The sequence below is a fragment of the Ochotona curzoniae genome, unplaced genomic scaffold, assembly GCF_017591425.1.
Source record: "Ochotona curzoniae isolate NIBS_2020 unplaced genomic scaffold, NIBS_Ocur_1.0 contig_2723, whole genome shotgun sequence".
In the NCBI taxonomy this organism is placed as follows: Eukaryota; Metazoa; Chordata; class Mammalia; order Lagomorpha; family Ochotonidae; genus Ochotona; species Ochotona curzoniae.
Window position 1 is genome coordinate 4,038,678 of NW_024465573.1, and position 21,608 is coordinate 4,060,285.

At 42.1% G+C, this 21,608-nt stretch overlaps 1 protein-coding gene across 1 annotated transcript in view; it reads right to left on the minus strand.

The window, feature by feature from the left end:
* Positions 1–21,608, minus strand: part of SORL1 (sortilin related receptor 1) — a 165,241-nt gene that overhangs the window by 93,917 nt on the left and 49,716 nt on the right. The window contains exons 7-11 of the mRNA XM_040976801.1: positions 14,759–14,860; positions 13,698–13,867; positions 10,784–10,976; positions 8,307–8,424; positions 7,769–7,842 (exon numbers count right to left, since the gene is read on the minus strand). Coding sequence (XP_040832735.1) covers positions 7,769–7,842; positions 8,307–8,424; positions 10,784–10,976; positions 13,698–13,867; positions 14,759–14,860 — 657 coding nt within the window. The remainder of the gene's footprint in view (positions 1–7,768; positions 7,843–8,306; positions 8,425–10,783; positions 10,977–13,697; positions 13,868–14,758; positions 14,861–21,608) is intronic.

Genomic DNA, 21,608 nt, shown 5'->3' on the forward strand with positions numbered 1-21,608 from the left:
AATCTGGCAAGAATCATTTGTCTCCAAGAGCAACAGTTACCCAAACAACTAAAGCAGAGAAAAAAACATTGAAGAGCAACAATGCAATTTAAAGTCATGGCAGTAGCCTCTCTGGTCCCAGGCACCACCAAAACCACTAGTAGGAGAAACTAGACAAAAAGGCAAACAAAAGCCTGGGAGCGTCCAGGGCTGAGAGAGGCAGCTGGGGCGGCACCAACTGTCAAGGCAGAAGCAGAACCAAAGCATGGGTGCCCAAGGCTGAAGGCAGAGAGACCAGCATAAGTGCCCAGGCATCATCCCAGATCAAGAACAAACAGGAAACCGGGTAAAGACCAACAAAACTGTGAGCAACACAACGTAGATTCTACCTGAAGAGAAAACCTGCAGAGCTGAGAGACAACGCACAAAGGTGACAGAAGAAACACAAATGAGCAAACCCAGGATTCCCTAAAAAATGAGTAGAAAACCATCTCAATGACAGAGTCACAGGATGAAGACCCTTAGGATTCCCCAGACAAGGAATTGTTTAGGGACAGCAAGAAACAAAGGAACAAATGTAATGAATATATTCCAAAGGAGCCACAAGCTTTAAAACAGAACCAAAGTGAAATACTTGAACTGAAGAACATAATAAAGCAAATAAAAAAAAAAAATAGGAAGCCTCACCAATAAAAGTAACAAGGCAGAAGAAAGAATTTCAGAGCCAGAAAACACCTCATTCAAGAACACACAATCAGAGCAAACATAAGGGTGACAGGAGTTCCTAAAGGTGTGGCAAGAGAAGCAGGATATATATATTCAACGAAATTTTAGAGACCTTCACAAACATTGAGAACATAGAGGAAAACCAAATGCAGAAAGGTCAGAAAACCCCAAGCAGATTCAAACAGAAACAAAACTTGACCTCAACACATCATACTCAAGCCCCCTTCAGCTGAACACAGAGAGAGAGAGAGACAGAGAGAGACAGAGAGAGAGAGAGACAGAGTGAGAATGAATCTGGCACTCAAGAAGAATCAGATAACATACAGGAGAACAGCCATCAGACTCACTGCTGACTCCTCAGAGAGGACACTTCAGGCCAGGAGAGAATGGAGGGACATATTTCAGATCATAAAACAAAAACTGCCAATCCAGAATAACATGCTCAGCAAAACTCTCACTTGTATTTGAAAAGGAAATATAATAAATCTGAAGCAAACATAAGCTCAAAGACATCACCCTACCAGACAAGCCATACAAACATTATTGAAAAACATGCTGAAGACTGGAAAAAAAAAGCTAACCATACCCAATGATGGGAAAAGAGTATAACTATCCCCCTCAAAAAAAAAAAATCACAAGAGAAACCTAAACCAAATAATAGGAAACACAATGCAAAAATGGCAGGACTAAATCACTTGCTGTCAGTATAAACCTTGAGCACAAATGGCTTAAATTCACCAATCAAAATACGCAGATTAGCAATCTGAATAAAAAAAATAAAATAAAAACGGAGGCCATCCTTCCAAACGCTTTTGTGGTGCCAACATCATCTTACACCAAAACCAGAGAGACCCAACAGAGAAATAAAACCATAGATGATATGCTTGATGAACACAGATGCAAAAATCCTCAACAAAATACTAGGAAACAGAATTCAACAATATTTCAGATGTATCTTTCACCTGGACCAGGTGGGTTTTACCCCAAACATGCAGGGATGGTATAACATACACAAATCAATAAACATGACAGATAAATAAATAAATCACATCAACAAAATGAAGAATAAAATTGTATGATCACCTCAGTAAATATAGCAAAGCACTTGATAAAATGCAATGTCATTTCATGCGAAAAATCCTGAGCAAGATAGGCATTGAAGGAACATTCTACAACGCAATCAAAGCAATATATGAAAAACCTAATGCTAGCATCACGCTCAACAGGGAAAGACTGGAAGCCTTCCCTTGAAGATCTGGAATGAGACAAGGATGTCTATTTTCACCACTGCTATTCCTCATAGTGCTGTAAATTCTCACTAGAGCTATTAGGCAAGAAAATACTTAAAGGAATTAGAAAAGAGGAAGTCAAATTATCTCTTTGTAGATGACATGATTCTATACATAAGAGAGCCATAAGACTCAATAAACAGGCTATTAGAACTTATAAGAGAATTTGGCAAAGTGGCAGGGCACAAAATCAATGAACTTAAATCAATGATCCTTAGTATACAAAAACAACTGCAAGGCTGAACAGAATTAGTCAGAACAGTCCCTTTTAAAATAACAGAGAAGAACCTTATATACCTTGGAATAAAACTAACCAAGACCTGTGAAAGACTCTTATGAGAAAAATAACAACACAGTAAAATAAATAAATAAAGAAAGAAAGAAGATTTTTTTTCAAAAAGAAAAAAAACAGGAGAAATTTACCATTTCCTGGATCACCAGAATCAATATCATAAAAAATTTCATATTACCAAAAGTTATATACATGATCTCAATCAAAACCCTAACAACATTCTCCACAGAGCTGTGAAAAACAATACAGAAATTCATCTGGAAACACAAGAGACAAGAGTTGCCAAAACTATCCTGAAGAATAAAAATCAAATTGAAGAAATTACAGTTCCAGATCTTCAGACATATGATAGGGCAGGAGTAATCAAAACAGCCTGATACTGGTACAGAAACAGAGAGGAAGATCAATGGGACAGAACAGAAATGCTAGAAGAAAGTTTACACACGTACAGCCAATCAATCTAAGAAAACAGAAAAGAACCTAGGGAAAAGCTTGGGCTGTTCAACAAACATTGTTGGAACAATTGCATACCCAGATGTAAAAGTAAGAAACAAGACCCCCGTGTTTCACTATACAAAGATCAAATCTAAATAGACAAAGGACCTACATCTACACCCAATAACCATCAAACTACTACAAGAAAATACAGGATACACTCTACCAGATATAGATGTAGACAGACTTCCTAGAAAACTCACCCAAAGTATAGGCAAAGTAAAAATAAACAAGTGGGATCACATCCAAGCAAAGGAAACTGTCAACAGAGCAAAGAGGCAACCAACAGAATGGGGTAAAACCTTTGCATACTACATAACTGATAGGAGACTAATATCTAGGAATTACAAAGAGATCAAGAAACAGAACAGCAAAACAAATAAACCAGTTTAAAAATGGGCAAAGGAAACGAACATTTTTCAAAAGAACAAATTCAAATGGAGAGTGCTCAGAAAACTGAAAATTCATCTACCATATGATCCAGCAACCTCATTGTTGGGAGTATAGCCAAAAGAAGCGAAAGCTCTACATGAGCAAGCAACCTGCATCCTTATAATCATAGCAGTACAGTCCATAATAACAAAGACACAGAAATAACCTAGATGCCCATCAAAAGAGGATTGGATACACTGTGGTATATTTACTCTATGGAATACCACTTAGCCATGAAAAATATTGAAATTCTACCATTTGTAAGTGGTCCCAACTGGAGACTATTATGCTCAGTAAAATAAACGAACCTCAAAAGGACAAATGTCATGTTCTTTCTGTTGTAAGACAACCTTCATGTAAAACAGAAAACAAAAGATATTTAGGCAGACACGTATACATTTATATTCTCACAAATAAGTGGTGAAATGGAGACTAGAGTACCGGGAAACAAAGAACTGCAGTGGCATCCCTACTCCCTAATAAAAAAAAAAAAAATGCCCCAATAACAAAACTGTTAAATACACTTTGATAACAGGAGACTAGATTCTCTACCATTGCCTAAACCTATAACATCATGACACACATAAGAATGTTTGAATTGTGAAACAGCTGAAGGGCCGTATCAATGTAAAATACAGGGGACAATGGGAAGGGGAGGAGGGGGAGAGAGGAAAAGGGAAGCAAAGGGGCAAAGTCCTATTCCTACAGAACTGTACAATGAAAAATAAAAACCCAAAGCAACAACAAAGAAACTATCAACAGCATTCTTCATGCAACTTAAAACAAACAAAAAAATCACAAAAGATCCCCAAATAGCCAAAGCAATCCTAAATAACCAAAATAAAGCTGGAACCATTACAGCGCAAAATTTCAAGACATGCTACAAGACTATTAGAACCAAAACAGCGAGGCTGAAAACAAACACATTGACCACCGGAACAGCATAGAAACCCCAGACATAAATCCATGTATCCAAAACCAGTGTGTGCTGGAAAAGGTGCTAAAAACATTTCCTTGAGAAAGGGAAATCTCCTTAACAAATGGTGTTGGGAAAACTGGATTTCATAGAAGTTTAAGATTCCTATCTTAGACTGCATGGAAAATCCACTTAAATATCAATCAAAGATCTAAATGCAGCACATGAAACCACTAGAAGAAAACAAAGGAGGAAAACCCCCAAGACACTGGCATAGCAAATGACTCTTTAGGATAAGATCTCAAAAGCACAGGTAATAAAAGTTAAAATGTGCAAATGGGACATAAACTAGGAAACTTCTCAGAGCAAAGAAAATAAACAGCAGAATGAAGAGACAACTGACAAAATGGAAGAAAATGTTTTCAATCAAGGCATCTGATAAAGAATTAATAACCAGGAAATACGTTTGGAACCCAACAAATTCAACAATAAAGCAAACAATTCGCTTACGAAATGAGTACAGGGTATGAATAGACATTTTTCAAAAGAAAAGAAATGACCTATAAACACAATTTTAAAAGTTCAGTATCACTAGTCATCATAGAAATGCAAATAAAAATCACATTTCAGTTACAGTGGCTATTACGAAAAAGACAAACAATAAATCCTGGCACGGACATGAAGGGAAGGGTACCCTGATACGCTGCTGGCAAGAATGCAAATTAATACACTCCTTACGAAAAGCAGTATAAAGCTTACTCAGAAAACCAAAAATAGAATGATCATATGATCCAGAAATTCCACCTCTGAGAATATCAGTATAGAAGGTACCCATGTTTACCACAGTCCTCTTCACAAAAGCAAAGAGAATCAAGCTACACGCCCACCAATGGATGGCTAATAAAGAAAACATGGCATAAAAAGTAGAATAAAATCCTGACATTGATAACAAAAATGGATGAAACTGGGGATCATTTTATTAAGTAAAATAAGCCAGACACAAAAAGACAAACACCATATTTTCTCTCCTGTGCTGAAATACACACACACAGAGTTAAAAGTGGATGTCATTTCCTTCACTATGGATTTTATGCTGCCATCTTTGAATTATAGTTGTTACGGAATTTTTAATATGCTCTTCTCTATTCATTTGATCATCTTTGCTATGAACCCCATTTTATATGATATTAACATATTCACCCCAACTTTCAAGAAAATATTGTCTACATGTGCATCTATTTACATATGAAGTTAATATGTCAGATGTTAAAAATTGTAAAATCTATTTATGCATTCATGGAACTTTCCCTTATACTTTTCCAATTACTTGAAATATGTTAAAATAAAAATTAAGAAGGCAAACGATATCAACACCTCCAAACAGGATAAATTCAAAGAAAACCCATGATGAACATAAAATTGCAGACTCCACCTACTGATAACATGGTGACAGAAGCAGCCAGGGACCAGGATGAAGAGACATAGGCATGGTTACTTGGGAAAGCAAGTGATGAAACTGTTAGGTTAACTCTGGTGATGAGAATCAGTTCTGATCAAACTGAAAATATTAGATATGTTCAGTTTGCTTTATGCCCACACTTGTTAGAGAAGGAAAACAGAAGATGGGAATTCTGAGATCAGAGGACTTGCACTGCTCATTGGGAGAACCAGAATGCCACTCTGCCCATGCACCACACCCCGGTCCTGCACAACACCTGTAACACACTCCAGCCTGTGCCTCTTAAGGCAGGCTTTCCAGAGACACAGACACACACTCGCTCACACGGGACACTCTCTGCCTGTTTACTGGCTGGTTAGCTCTCTGCTCTCTCCCCAGATCAGGTCCCCTGTGCACTGGCTGGATCTTGGCAGGCATTAGCATGCACAGAGGGAGGCAAACAGCTGCTCTCGCAATAGACAGATCACACCACATCACTGGAGGAGGACGAGACACAGAAGCAAATCACTGCAGATGTTCAAATCACACATTACTCAAGGCAAAAGGTACAAACAAGGCACGGCCTGGACACAGAGTACCCAATTCGCAAAGGCATGGCCAGCTCCACAGAAAGCACAGCTGCAGAATCTTTCCTAAGGAAGCAGCGTAAGGATGACTCAAAAATTACAAACTACTGCCTCTTTTTGATGATTCTGGCCTAACTGATCTCTTGCATCTGGGTGTCTGCTGTACTCTGTGCTACAGTGCCAATCAGCCCTTAATCTCTCTCTCACACACAGCGTCTAGGTCCCATATTCAGTTGCAGGAATGAAAAGTCCAGCTACAAAAGAGCTAAGGTCACATGACAGCTCCCTGACCACTGCAAAGAGCCACACAACCGCTGATGTTTGGTTGTTTCGCACATGACAAATGGACATACGAATCTGTCCACACTGCAGGCGCTTGGGAGGCACAACGGGGAGAGGAGGTGCATCGAGCCTGACATGGGTCCAGTCTGTGATGTTCTCCACACACTCTTCATCAGTGACCTCTTGGGTTTACCCCAGAGGCATACACGGAGTCACCACTGATCACAGGCCCTGCAAATGAGACCAGCTGTGCACTTTGCTGGGCCTTCGTGTGTCTGGTGAAAAAATTCTGCTTTACAAGTTAGGGGATTCTATCACATCCAAGGCTGAAGGTTTAGTTAATACTTCAGGACTGCAAAAGCAGCCCCACTGATGGAACTGGTACAAGCATGGCCCAAGGATCACATTCTTTGGGCCAAAAGCAGTTCATACTTCCGACAGCACAGAAAGAAAGGAACGAACAGCACAACCCCAGGAGAGGAGGCTGGACTTGAGCTTCTATAAAATGCAAGACAGAGTCAGAAACACAGGGGCAGATGCTGCGGCCCAGCAAGTTAAGCCACTGCTCGAGATGCCCTCATCGTTTATCAGAATGCTCTGGACCGAGTACTGCCTCTGCTTCTGAACTAACTTCCTGCTCATGTATATACCAAGAGGCAGATGTACTTTGATCACTGCCACGTGTTGGGGAGACGCAGACAGAGCCCCTGGCTCTTTGGCTTCGGACTGGTTTAATGAGTATTTGGGAAGCAAATCAGCAGATGGGTGATTTTCTCTCTCCCTCTCAGATTGTTACGTTAAAAAAATACATTTCAAAACTGTTTTTGAAAAAAATTAAAATAACTAGTTTTACACCTGATTCACACCCCAAACACAATGGAACTTGCTAAAACTTTCAACAAATAGTGAGCAGCTGCTTCCAGGTCAGACACTGCGAGGTCCTGAGGATGAACAAGCAAAATAGATACTATCTTTGCCCACAAAGGATTTACGATCTAGGCAAATTAAAATTAAAGCTTTTAAAAGTTTTTTTTAATTTAAAATATTAGTTTTGGATAAACTGCTGAGTCCACACCACAAGGTCTAACTAACCAGGGACTTCAAAAACTTCATGGAAAACAGAATCAAAAGATCACACAAAGTTTCCATGAAAGCTTTGAAGCTCCTGTGCCCAAATCACTGACACTTTTTGGTATTGTTTTGGACACCTCTCTTTAGAGTCACACACAGCAGACAGCCTCCAGCAGTGACCAGATGTGTTGATGAATTGGCACACGGCCTACACTCTCACACTCACAAGAACCACCAATCAGGGGGAGGAAGAGGACTCACTTCTCGCCATCTGGCCCCAGCGCTGCTTGAGACATACACGTTTGTCTTGCTAGCCAAGTTCTTCCCCACCGAGCCTAAAAGACAACAGGAATGATTATTTCTCCCAAGAGCGGGTCATAGTAGACGTTTAACCTAACAGCTAGCTACCTTCCCTCCTTCTAGTGTCCAGGTCTGAATGCCAGCTCTGCTTCCTAATTCCAGCTTCCTTTGAATGCAGACCTTGGGGGCAGAAGCTATAACTCAAGTAACAAGGGTCTTGATTCCCATATGGGAAAGTAAGAATGAGATACTGGTTCCTGCCTTCAATCCAGTCCAGTCCAAGCCCCTGCAGTCTTTCAGGGTGTGAACTAGTAAATGGTAGCTCACTCTCTCCCTCTCTCTCTCTCTGATTTGATCATCTCTCTGTCTAGCTTATTAATTGAAACAAAAAAGAATATATTCAACAACCACCACACCCAACACCAGGACCATATCAAAATTCAAGTGGTTACAGCTGGAGATGTGGAGTTGGGGGCGGCCTCCGCAGCTGCACACTCACCAGTGGCAATGATGAGGCCGGGCGCTGACTCCTTAGACAAGATGGGCATCCTCCGGAGCTGGAGGTTCAGCAGCTGGCTGAGGCGCTGGGCCAGGTGGAGCGAACAGCCCTCAGAAAGCTACAGAACAAAAGTTGTTGCACAAGGTGTCAGCAGGTGCTACCATACCTAGATCTCCTTCAACCTAGAGGGTGATATGGGAATCTAGCAGTTGGTCCCAAGGACAGCAGTCTCCCAGCTGGCCATCAGCACAACGCCCAGGCAGGAAATGTTGCATAGAACTACCCAAATGTGTCTCATTGAATAAAAGGGAAAAATAATTTAAAAATTTCTTCTGTGACTATAAGGGAATAACTACTAGAAAGCAGTATCAACGTGTAGAAACAAAGAAGGCACCCTCTGGTTGTGTCAACCAGAGATCTTGCCAAGTGATTCAATGATAAAGAGAATCAGAATGAGGCTGCGATCATTGTTTTCTGTATCTGCAGAGACCTGTGTCAAACAGGAGTCCAGCAATTCTGTTGGCAGAAAAACCATGAAGGAGGCATCACAAGGCCTCGCTGAGAAGTGCCCAGATGCGCAACATACAAGAAATGAACACCCCAAGATTCACCTGAGTTGTTTGTACAAAGATGTAAGTAGACAAGGCAAAGCCACAAGTCACTCCAACTGACCTTGGTGGCACGTGTTCAGGCTTAATAGCTCTGCAAATAACCAGAGTGAGGTCTTTGCTGTACGGCCACACCTGACACTGCTGGGGGAATGTGACCGTTCTAGGACATTCAGATGATCCAATGTTCTGCACAGAGGGACTCGGTGTGCTTATTGAGACCAGGTCTGTGGGACCCACCCCAGAGGTTCTAACAATTAGCCATCTTGGTAGTTGCCCCAGAAACCAAGTAGATTAGGTTGAAACTCAAGTACATATTTATTTAGCTACTCCCCTTCACATGCACATAAGTCTATTCACGGATGCACGCCCTCACACAGTGAGACGTGAAATATTCCTATATGATCTTTTTGACCTCTAAACTTAGAAGCTGAAATTAAAAGCTGATTAATTGTCCTACGGTATATAGGTAAATTGTTTAAACAGGGATGTAAAAGCTGACTTTTAATATTATTAATTCTGTTTACCCAAGGATCTGAGCCATACTGCATACTCAAAAATCATGACCTCACCCCTGCTAGGTCAAGTAGAGGCTGAGTGGTCTCAAACATTACTAGCAAGGAAGAGCATGGAGGCATTTGTATGTATCTATTAAGAGCATAAAAATAAGTAAACAACATTTGTTGCTGGAGGGGGGGGGTGTGAAGAAGCATAATGCATAACCTAGGGAAAGAATCTCCAAATGAATGTGCCCACAGATTGCAGACACAGCATATGAAAAAGTCTACATCATTTACCACTATGCAAACAAAATTCAAAAACCCAGCAGACAAGAAAACTGTCTAATTAAAATATTACAGGTTTTCCAAAGCTGAGTATTACTTGTGTCTTTTTTCCCCCCTGGGTTTTCTACCTACCTACTGAAATATCTCTGAATTCCTTAGGTTAAGCAGGAACAGAAATGTGGATGTCACGCAAAGGCAGGGACCACAATCTAGATCATTCCTCTAAAGGACTAGGAAGGAGCTAATATGGCTCAGAAGCATCCTTAATGAGTCCAAATAATACATTAATACACTTAGCTTTTCCATGGGCCTATAGGTAAGAGTAACTTTATAATCCTGATTATATTCAGAGAGGTAATAACCTTTGCCAGAGGTTCTCAAGCAGTCTTGATTGAAATGTAACTGGTGTTTCAGCACATTTCTTTTATAGAAGCCTTAGGCCAGAAGAAATACCAATTGTGTTTTCTACCTAGTTAAGCACAAACAACATAATGAATACATTTTTGCTAATAATTTAGTAGCAGTCTAAAATGGTAGTACATAAATTGAAAAAAAAACACATTTTAATTTTACTTGCAAAAAAACTACAATTACTGACAGGTGGAATGTGTGCACCTGTTACAGAATAGCACACATTCTCAACATTTGGAATACCACCAGTACTACCACCCTCAATCTCTAATTGAAATGACTGTCTTCACTGGTTTTGTTAGCACATCTATTCCCAGTATCTCAAAACATCTTCGAAACAAGTATACCATGACCTCATGGTAAAACCATGAACTCAAGCTAGAGATACTCAGGCAACTGGCAGAGTCTAAGAGAGGTTGAGTATCATGATCTCTCCCTTAAAAACTTAAAATAGCCCAAGACATTCCCAGTGAGTTCACAATCTTGACTCAGGGTATCTTGGCACAAATCTGGGGGGAGGGCTGAAAGGACAGAAACACAAATATCCATATGATGTCAGTGGAGCGTTTTATGACTGTGCCTTCTTCCAGTAAATGTTAGAGATAAGACATGCCTACAGGTCAGGGATCTTTTCCTAATACTAAAAAGCCAAACAAGATGGAAGCCTCTGTACCTCACAATCGATTTTCTCTCCATACCCCGTGAAGGCTGGAGCCTGCAGAAATTCCCAGGTACCCCCTTTATCAAAGGTGATGACAGATCTCATATTCTCCTCGTTCATAGAGCCATTAATCAGAGTGGCAATGTAGACTCCTTGTAACCCTTCCACACGATGAAAGTCAGCGAATGGCTCATTTGCAAAGTACCTACGAGAAAACAAATGAATTGAACCCTAATTGGAATATTTTTATTATAAAGAATGTAAAACATCATCACCTTAAAATAAATTCTTGTGGAGCACCGAGGACATCCACAATACTCTACAACCATCATTGCTATCCAATTCTGGGTTCTGTGCATCTCCCAAAAAGGATACCCTGTACCCCACACAGACAGTCCCTCTCCAGTTCTCTTCTGGCTCCAGAACAAGCGATCTACTGAGATCAACTACCATTTTATTGATTCTGGACATTTCAAGTGGGACTGAGTGATATATAGTCCTTGGTATCCAGTTACTTTCAGTTAAAACACTGCTCCTAAGATTTATTGTACATATCATACTTAATTTCTGTTTATCTCCAAACAATCTGCTTTTTTAAGAAAACTGATCATGTTATCTTGACTTTGAAAGCTAGGACGTTTATGTGATTAACAACTCTTAATAGGGTTTGGGATGATGAGTAGAATAACTGTGAGTCACATCTATTTCTTTACTCTTGATGTTCAGCCCAATTGCTCCAGAAAGCATTGAGGGCTAGTGCTCAACTTGTAACAATGGTGAGGCTTACAGTATAACTCCATTTGCAAGAATACAGCTAAGGGTTCCATGGCCCCTTGCCCAGGCCATCACAACCTAATTCTCCAATAGCCCATTCCCTGAGAAGCCCACGGGCTTTTCTGTCAAGAAGCCCAGCAGAATCTGTCAATCCCATCCCCAGAGAAGCAGTCCAAAGCAGAAGCACAACTCTAGAAAGCTGGTTATACACATGAGCAGGGAAGCACTGAAGGCTCCCCAAGCTTCAAATGCTGTGAGAGGATGTTGTGGTTTACCAGGAAACAACCACACTAAGGCAGCACATGCATTACAAACGCACCAGATCAATGAGAAACAGGAACTGCAGTTCACACAGCTAAGACTGGAAGCATGCCCCTTATCTGAGGGTTTCTGAGACACTAGGCTCTTCACACAGACCTGCAAGAACCATTGCAGAAATACCTGGAGCTTCCTAAACCAGGGGTGCACATGGCCCTGGAGGCACACCAATGGAAGTTAGCAGCTCCAACAAAGCCACTGTGGATGGAGAGATTGAGGAAATCCTAAAAGGACTATAGAGACCCAAATCTCTGGTGTGTAGCATCCTTGAAGCTACAGCACTTCCTTGGTTCCTCAGGAACGGGTTGAACGTTGATCGCCCTCCTGTCACTCCTCACCTCACCTCTGGTTTTACCACCATGAAAGCTGTCAGACCCAGGACGACTAGTTTCTTTATATCTATATAAAACATATATATATATGTTTTTTATTGCATTTCATTTTATAACAACGTTTCATAGGCTCTGATGTTCCCCCATCCCCTTTCCGTGCCCTCCCCTCATGGTGGATTGCTTCACCTTATTGCAGTATTACAGTTCAAATCCAGTCTTGTTTCTTTAATTGCAAGCATGTGCCATGCATAGAGTCCAGTATCTTATTGCCCAGCTGAATTCAACAGTTTCTTGGGGAGACCAACTCTGGTCTGAAGACATAGCTGGCAGAATTTCATTCTGACCAATTAAAAGCCATAATATAACATTAACAACAGTTTTTGACATTATAGGGTTAATTAACATTGTATTGAGTGACTGATATGTTAGACAACGCGAGTTTTTAACCACACAGAATGACTAGTTTCTTCCACACGTTCAAGAGGCCTGAGTTTCTCCCTGCTAGATCCTTATCTCTCTCTTTGCTGTATGTCTCCCATATTTTCCTAACTTGAAGCATCTTCAAAAAGTACATGGAAAACAAGAGACGTGCTTGGGTTTCCTTACTGCTGTTTCACTACTACCCCCAGTACACCACCCTCTGAGAGTAGTAACATACTTGTTGAGTCAATCAATGATGGAAAGCCTTGTCGACACAAAGAGAGATGGTGGGCAGCAGGGGTATGACCTGTGGCCTGGGGGGTGGGGGGTCACAGCACCAAAGCAGACCTCACCCCAGGACAGTCTGCCAGTTTCACACAGGACTCTATCTAAGAACACGGTGTTCCTAATCAAATCTGGTCTGTTAGTCAATAGATGAGAAGAGAAGGGTTTATGGCACTGACAGGATCTTAAGAACCTACCCATGCATCCCAAACCCCAACTCCTCCTTGCAGTGCCTTCAGAGAAACCCTGTTCTAGTCCTGCCAAACAGCTCCAAGCTCAATATTTACAGATAAAGGATCAACGATGCCCTTGGGCCACTCTGGCTTGCTCTACCTAACCAGATGATATTTTGCAAGAACTCAAAAGACCACAAAATCAGATAACTCAATGAAGGGATGGCATAACACGGCTGCTGTGATTCTCCATGCTACTCCGAGCAGGATTAGCTTTTCAACATCCTCGCAGGGGCATGTACCTGGTCAGTTACAATAGCTGCATCTCACATAGGAGAGAATTTGAGCCCGATTCCAGCTTCCTGCCAATGCACAAGCTGGGAGTCAGCATGATGACTCAAGCAGGTGGATTCATGTTACCCACATATAGAGGACCCAGGTTGAATTCCAAGCTTCTAGCTTTGGTCCCTGCTTAGCTTCTCTGGGCACACCAGGGCCACATCCCAAACCAATTCAACTGTCACCTGTGGTACTGTGGGTTGAAGGATGCGAGGAACCAGGAAGGTAGGGGTGGGCCTCAGAGATGACCCAGGAAGGCTAGGTCGGGCCTCACTTTCTCCTTACCTCACCAAGGTGTCACTGCCAGCCCCTCCTGGACTGTAATAGAGCACGTTTTCCAAAGACAGGGAGAACTTCAGGCCCTCTGCCTCCGAGATGTACAGATTGGTGCGGTTGTTGCTGTGACTGACACACACAAACACCTGGTCCTCTGAGGCATCTGCGATGTAATATTCCTTTGGAATCACAAGAAACACAGAAGTCAAAAACAGGACGTGCCCCGGAGGCGTTCTCAACACTCACAAAAATAATGACTACCAAATGTCCGGCTCTGGCCAGTGAAGCCTAAAGTCCTTGGTCTTGGCAAGGAAGCCCTGTTGACCTCTTGACCTTCCCTTTGGAGAGCCATGCCCCTTGTTGGCATTTGAGGCGCAAGGTAAGACTGGGCCAAAAATGACCTAGAAATCTCTCTCTAGTTAATAATGTCTCCCCCAGTTTTTCCCAGGAAACAGTAGTAAAGTACAATGTAGACTGTTTTCTGTGAGATGACTAAGGAACCCCTAGAAATAGCCAGGAATTGACAAGACTATTCTCCCTTGCCTGCCCTCTGAATTACTCACTTCCACCAAACCAACAGCTTAACGCCACAGCCTTCCAATACTAATTCCTTCTCATAAGGACCCCCGACTGTACCTGATTTCCTCCTCTGCTCAGTTGTTGCTTTCATTAACCTGTCTCCTCTTACAAAGGAAGACTCAAATCTCATAGCTTTACAGATGCAAGTTGCTGGTGAGCAATACAGTAGGTACCTTATGAATAACCATTGAAGTGGACAAAGTGCCCATTGCTTTGGTACTGGCACACGAGGTCACTGACTGGCTCCAACCTTTCTGCCAATTCTGCTGCACTTAAGGCAAATTCAGTCCCCTGTTCAGCTCCACTTCAAACAGTGAAATGGAAAATAACAGCACAAGATAACGGCTGGAGAGAGACTCATCTCTCTGGAAAAAGACTTCCAGAGGCATACAACAACTATTTACCCCAGTAGCTCGTGCCCACCAACACCCTCCACCTGACTTCTACATCGAGATAACTTGTCTTCACACCCTCAAGCAGACGCCACTTACGTTAATAGGATGTCTTGTAACGAACTGGGCGGCTCGCATGGGCTTCCGGCCAAAGGAGACCCAGAGCTGGACAGAAGATTGCTGTGGACTGTCCAAGAGATGCTGCCAAGGAAGAGGGGGAAAGAAGGTTAACTATGCCAGGTAATAGCTCCTCAGAACATGTCTGAAAAGGAAACGAAAGCCATACCCATCCAATGCTACTCAAAAAACAAAATGAAGACCATGGCCACACATTCTTATTTTTGCAGCATCTGCCCTTATTGGATAGCTTGGACCTGGCTACTTTATCCTGGATACAATGGATACTAAATACTGGAATACATCCATTCTAGAGGGTCCACGGATATTAGATAAGGCATGATAAAGCCAGAAGGGGAGACAGCAACCTCAGGCAATGGAGGCTGCCTACACCCAAGCACGCAGTACGAGAAAGCGAAAGATTGTGTGGTAAGGTTGCAAGGAGGTGAGAGCTCACAACTCCAAACCACCACAGGTGAGAACAGCCATACACTGTGCACACAAAACATGCTCTCTTCTATTTTCTGCTCCTATTTTTAGACTGAATACTAAAGTCTCAGGCTTTAATCTGCACCAAGACTTGAAGGAATTCTTATTGATCTCTACTGTCCACTCTTCGAACATTTCTCACCAGGTAATGATTTTTTTTTTTTTTGCTGGAACAAACACTCTTTGGTAGCATATTCAACATGACAACAGCCACATCACATGTATTTTAGAGACTTTTAAAATCATTTTAATATAAAGAGAATAAATGTTTATACATTCCACATGTACAGTTCCAATAAGACAACCAAACTTTCCTCCACAGCCAGACACTTGAAAACACATAGCAAAGCTCCAGATTGGGCCTGGTGCGGTGGCGCAAGTGGTTAAGGTCCTCGCCTTGCACGCCCAGGATCCCATATGGGCACCGGTTCTATCCCGGCAGCCCCGCTTCCCTTCCAGCTCCCTGCCTGTGGCCCAGGAAAGCAGTCGAGGATGGCCCAAAGCTTTGGGACCCTGCACCCGCGTGGGAGACCCAGAGGAGTCTCCTGGCTTCGGATCGGCATAGCATCGGCCGTTGTGCTCACTTGGGGAGTGAATCATCAGACGGAAGATCTTCCTCTCTGTCTCTCCTCTCTGTATATCTGCCTTTCCAATAAAAATAAAAATTAAAAAAAAAAAAGAAAAGCTCCAGATTAAAAGATAACCTACACCATATGAGAAAAATCATGAAATACTTCTAGTGCTCAGCTTATTTACCTATAAAACAGAAGTTTATTAGGACCAAGACACCCCTGTGGATAGGCTTAAAACAGCCCAGGAACGCCATAAGTATGTAGCTAAAGTCCCAAACACAAGCACTCATTCATTTTGCAATGGAGGGTCTAATCTTAAGATTCTTAAAGGCGTTTATTACTCAAAAAGAGTACAAACCATGACAAAGGCCTCATGTGGTCTCCTGCAGCTCTAAACGCTGCCTTTGTCTTGGGCAGACAATAGGGCAGCACACTCTCAGGTAAGCACAATCACACAAATGTCTACCGAGCCCATCAGGTGCTGTGGATCCCCAGCCATCCAAGGTGAGCTTAGCTCATGTTATGCTTCACTAGGTTGCTACCTTTTACAGACATGAACATAAATCGAGGAAGAAACATACCACTTGATTTCTCTGTAATATGAGGATATGAAAGGTCATGGTATAAAAAAAATAGACAAGGTATAAAAATTGGTAGAAAGGGAATGAAAAGTTCATTTTAGTGCAAATGTTTTTTTAAGCCGTGCAATTGCTTCATAATATGCATTTTTATGAACTTTCAAGAGACCCTTCATGTAACAGTCAAATATTCTTTGCCCTTGAATGTCCCACAAGTGCTATATAAGGCTGTGAGTACTAAACGTCATTCCTGGTTCCTGACTTGCATCTGCCCAGTCCAGAATACTGCAGGGATTTGGGAAAAGGGGGATGGTGATGGATAGACAGACATACAGACAGATACATACTTAGAAAGACATACAGGGCCTGGTATGATAGCACAGTGGTTAAAGTCCTCGCCTTGAACACGCCAGGATCCCATATGGGCGCCGGTTCTAATCCTAGCAGCCCTGCATCCCATCCAGCTCCCTGCCTGTGGCCTGGGAAAGCAGTCGAGGACCCAGCCTTGAGACCCTGCACCCACGTGGGAGACCCGGAAAAAGACTCCTGGCTCCTGGCTTCAGATTGGCTCAGCTCCAGCCCTTGCAGCCAGTGGGGAGTGAATTATTGGACAGAAGACCTAACTCTCTGTCTCTCCTCCTCTCTGTGTATCTGCCTTTCCAATAAAAATAAATAAATATGTTTTTAAAAAAGAAAGACATACAATCCTATGTGGGGAACAAGCTAGTAAAAACTAAATACAAAGCGACTTTCAGTTCACAGTACACATAATCAAACCACCAGCAATGAAAAGGTAAAACGTTTATTTGAACGAACTCAGAGAAGAATGATTTTACGAAATGATTTCCAACCAACCATGTTAATAGTTCATATTCGGGAAGGGATTATAGGAAATTATGGACTTATTAAAAATGTAAAAACATATTACCTGAATGAGGAAAGAGTTCCTAGCAAAAGTACATTGTTACATTATAAATCCCAAAAGCCCTCATTAAGTCAATAAAATGCTACACTGGATAATTACTTTAAGTTACCCATATACTAATGTTTATGAATATATGTGAATATATAAGTACCAATGAACTATATATTTTTGTGATTTTTGTTTAATTACTTCCAATTATAGCTTCAAACAAAAGCAGATTTCTTATTACATTAGGCTCATAATCAGTTAAAGTTTCTAATAATTTTTACTGGAAGGCCTTAGAATTAAGAATACATATCAAATTTTGTCCTACTCCACTGCAAAAATCAGAATGCCATGGTCATCAAAAAAATCTCAAAATGCATCCATCCCACTTCTTTCTCAGAACATTACTCAAAGCCTGGGTAAGTCAGGTTTATTCTCAAACTCAATACTTCTTTAAAAGTTTTTACACTGTTTTACTACCACCAAAAGGAACAATAGCATTCACTATGGATTCTGAAATGTATGGTAAGCCTCTGACTTTATCCTTATAAATCATGAATTTGTGGTTAATTTGCTTTGAGATTTTATGTTTGCTTATTATCTTGAAAGTAAACCATGCTCATGGAAAAAACATCCAAGAGTAACAGAGATACTCCGAAAAAACAGAACTGAAAACTAAGTTTAAAAAAGAAAAGGAAAGAAAAGTTTGTGGGACCATCATTGTAGCATCAACAGGTAAAACTTCAGCCCCCAGGTTCCTACATCCCACATGGGCACTGGTTTGTGGCCCAGCTGCTCCAGCTTCAATCCAAATCTATGCTAAGAACCTGCAAAAGCAACAGAAGATGGGGCAAGTGCTTGGGCCCCAGTATCCACAAGGGAGACTTAGTAGAAGTTTCTCACTCCTGGCTCTGGACCAGCCATTGCAACCATTTGGTGAGTGAACCAGCAGATGGAAGATGTCTCAATCAATCTCTCTCTCTCTCTCTCTTCGCCCCTCCCTCCCTCTCTTCTCTGTCCCTCTGTAATTATGTCTTTCAAACAAAAATAATAAATCTTTTTTCAAAAAAGTTTTTCTGTGCAAGAAAGTTTTGAGCACAGGTCTTGGGCTTGGCGAGTGGAGCACTTGTCCACACCACACGTTTGAAGGCCTGGGTTCTAGCCCACGCTCTGCTCCTGATTCCAGCTTCCTGGCAACGAGCACCCTGGGAGGCAGCAGGCCTCAAAGAGCCAGGCCCTGGCCACGTACACGGGAGTCCTGAATTGAGTTCCTTCAGCCTAGATCAGCCCCAGTTACTGTGAATCTTTGTAATATACAGAAACAATAAAACATTTTGAACCTTATGCATAGTTTGTTCACAACATACACGTTGCCGGAACTTTTGAAAGATGCTGGTCTAGACAAGAATAAGGTAAAATATGCTCCATTGATGTCACCTAGAATGTCTGCTGGACAGCGGTTCATGCATAGTTTTTCAGAGCTTTTCTGAGGCACCAGCCATAAGCCTATCTCTATAATGACATGATAATTCTGCATTATCCAATCCCTGTCCCCCTGAGCCAATAGAAGCCCCACGGCCATCCAGCATAAGAAAGGGTGTCATGGGTACAGTATGGTAGCCTAGTAGCTAAAGTTCTCGCCTTGCACGTGCCAGGATCCCATATGGGCATTGGTTCCAGCTCCCTGACTGTGGCCTGATACAGGGCAGGAAAGGACAGTCCAAAGCCTTGGGACCCTGCACACGTGTGGGAGACCTGGAGGAGATTCCAGGTTCCTGGCTTTAGATCGGCTCAGCTCCAGCCATTACAACTGCTCAGGGAGTGAATCATCACACGGAAGATCATACCCTCTGTCTCTCCTCCTCTCTGTGTGTCTGCCTTTCCAATAAAAATAAAATAAATCTTTAAAAAAAAGAGAGAGAAAAGGGTGTCCGTCAATGATGTGGCAGCTGAGTGTGATCTTGCAACTAAGTATCAGTGAGAGACAAACAAACTGTTGTGTTGAACTTTGGAGAAAGCTGCACAATGGCACCTTGTCAAATAAGGTTAATGTTGGACCTTTCTATCTTTCCTTACTCTTACTCACTGATGTCAGGGCCCAACTTTTACTGTGGACATCCTGGACCACAAAGCAACCCAGAAAACGAAAACTGTTAGCCAGGATTATAAGACAGTAATCCCTTATCCACAGCCTAACACCATTCCATGCAGATATGGGCAATTTAATTTTTCACAGGCATACTGAGTTATGAATGAAATATTTTAACAGGGTATCTTTCTGCTCTGCAATATAACTTTCATTTTTAACGAGTGATGGATCAATATCACCTTTCCTTTTCAAACCTACCATGAGATACATTGAGATTCTTTGCAGAACCTCTCTATAAATGAAGACACTGTTTTGTGGTATATTTCCCAGATCCACATAACACTATTTGTAAAGATGAGTTCTTAGATCAAAATTTTTATTTCTGATAGATTTCAAGAAATAGCTTTCCTGAAAGGTTGTAGCAGTTAATACATCCACCAACACACAAACCATCATCAACAACTATGAATTATTTAATTTTTTTAAAGGTTCGTTTTGTTTGAAAGAAAGAGTTGCAGAGAAATAGCGAGAGAGATTATCCATCTGCTGGTTCACTCCCCAAATGGACACAACAGCCAGGGCTGGGTCAGAGAGAAGCAAGGAGCTTCTTTCTGGGTCTTCCACATGGCTGCAGGGGCCCAAGCACTTGGGACACCTCCCACACTTTTCCCCCAGACACATGAGTGGGGAGCTGGATCAGAAATGGAACAGTCAGGACTCCAACCAATGTCCCTATGGGATACCAGCATCACAGGCTGCGGTCACTGCACCATAGCATCAGTTCCTAAACATTTTAATCTATGTTACTCTTACAGAGTGTCACAACTGATCTCTTTTTAAGTTCTGTGTTTTCCTTATGATACTTCACACAAAAAATATCCATGTCTAAATGACCTGAATGTCAATGTATAATTGAGATTGCTTCAAAAGCAAAATGAAAGGAAGCATCATGGAGCAAGGAACTAAACACATGATACCATTTCTTTCAGTGAAGGCCAAGGAAAAGTTCTGTGAGATACTCAAGTGTACGCCACACAGAAGCTCAGGTGGGCAAACAGGTGCGAGCTGAGGCAGCCAAGGCGTGTGGTGGCGCAGAAGCACCTGAGTCATGGCACCCCTGCCACCTCCTCCCCCGCAGCAATGACAGAGCTTCAGCAGAGCAGTCACCCACTGCAGTGTTATCCACAGCGAGCATCTTAAATAACACACAGGCAAAACACGACACTGGGGGCTTGCTTCACAATGTGTCAAGAGAAAAGGAAGCAGTGGGTAGACAAGCTGAAAAGAGGTTAGCAGAGGGATTAGCAACTGTTAACACTGATGCTGCATGAAGGAACACAAAGTCCTCACCCAGGCAGGCTGCAAGTACCATGTGTTCTTTTATGTTCCTTGAAAAATGCCTCCGATAAAGTTTACAAAGTTAACATTCATTGAAAGAACTTTGGGAATGGCAAAGCAAAGGAGCTATAAAACTCTGCCCATCAATAAAAATAAAACACTGACACTATTTCTCAAAATCCAGAATTCTGAAAACAAAGAAAAGTTTGGAAAATCCCCAAAAGTGCTGATTCAAGAATAATGGATGAACTTAACCAAGAATAGCCAGTGTTGTGATGTCTTCTGGCCCATCCCCACCCCTAAACCCCACCCCAAGGCTGCCAGCAACCATGCAAACTTGCAGCTTCGCAACTGGTGTAGTCTCACAGCGCCAGCAGCCTGGCAGCCACTGTAGGCAACCAGAGGCCCAAAGCTCCAGAAAAGCACCAGAGAACAGCATATCAGCAGAATACAAGTCACCATGCATGAGTATGCTGCACTCTCAGATCCCATCCTTACATAACCCAACTCAGCTAACAAGCCTAAGAGCCCTCCCGCCATACAGGGCACTGAAGGGACACAGCAAGTGACAACAGCCCAACAGCTAATTCTGCAGGTCCTCCATGGAGTATTACCAGCTGGGTCTCATTTGGGGCTAACTTAATGCTTAAATGGAAATGCTTAAAAGGAAACTCAGGGCACAGAAGATGTCTACAGGGGGCTTTGATCTACTCTGAGATATTGCTGGGATTCTACAGGGTCAAGTGCATAGGAGCTAAGAGTGTACTCAATAACAGCTGAAAGGGTCTGATCTCCCACATCCAGCTCACTTAGATGCTGCTCAACCAAGAAGCAAATGCTAGGGTAGAGTTTCAAG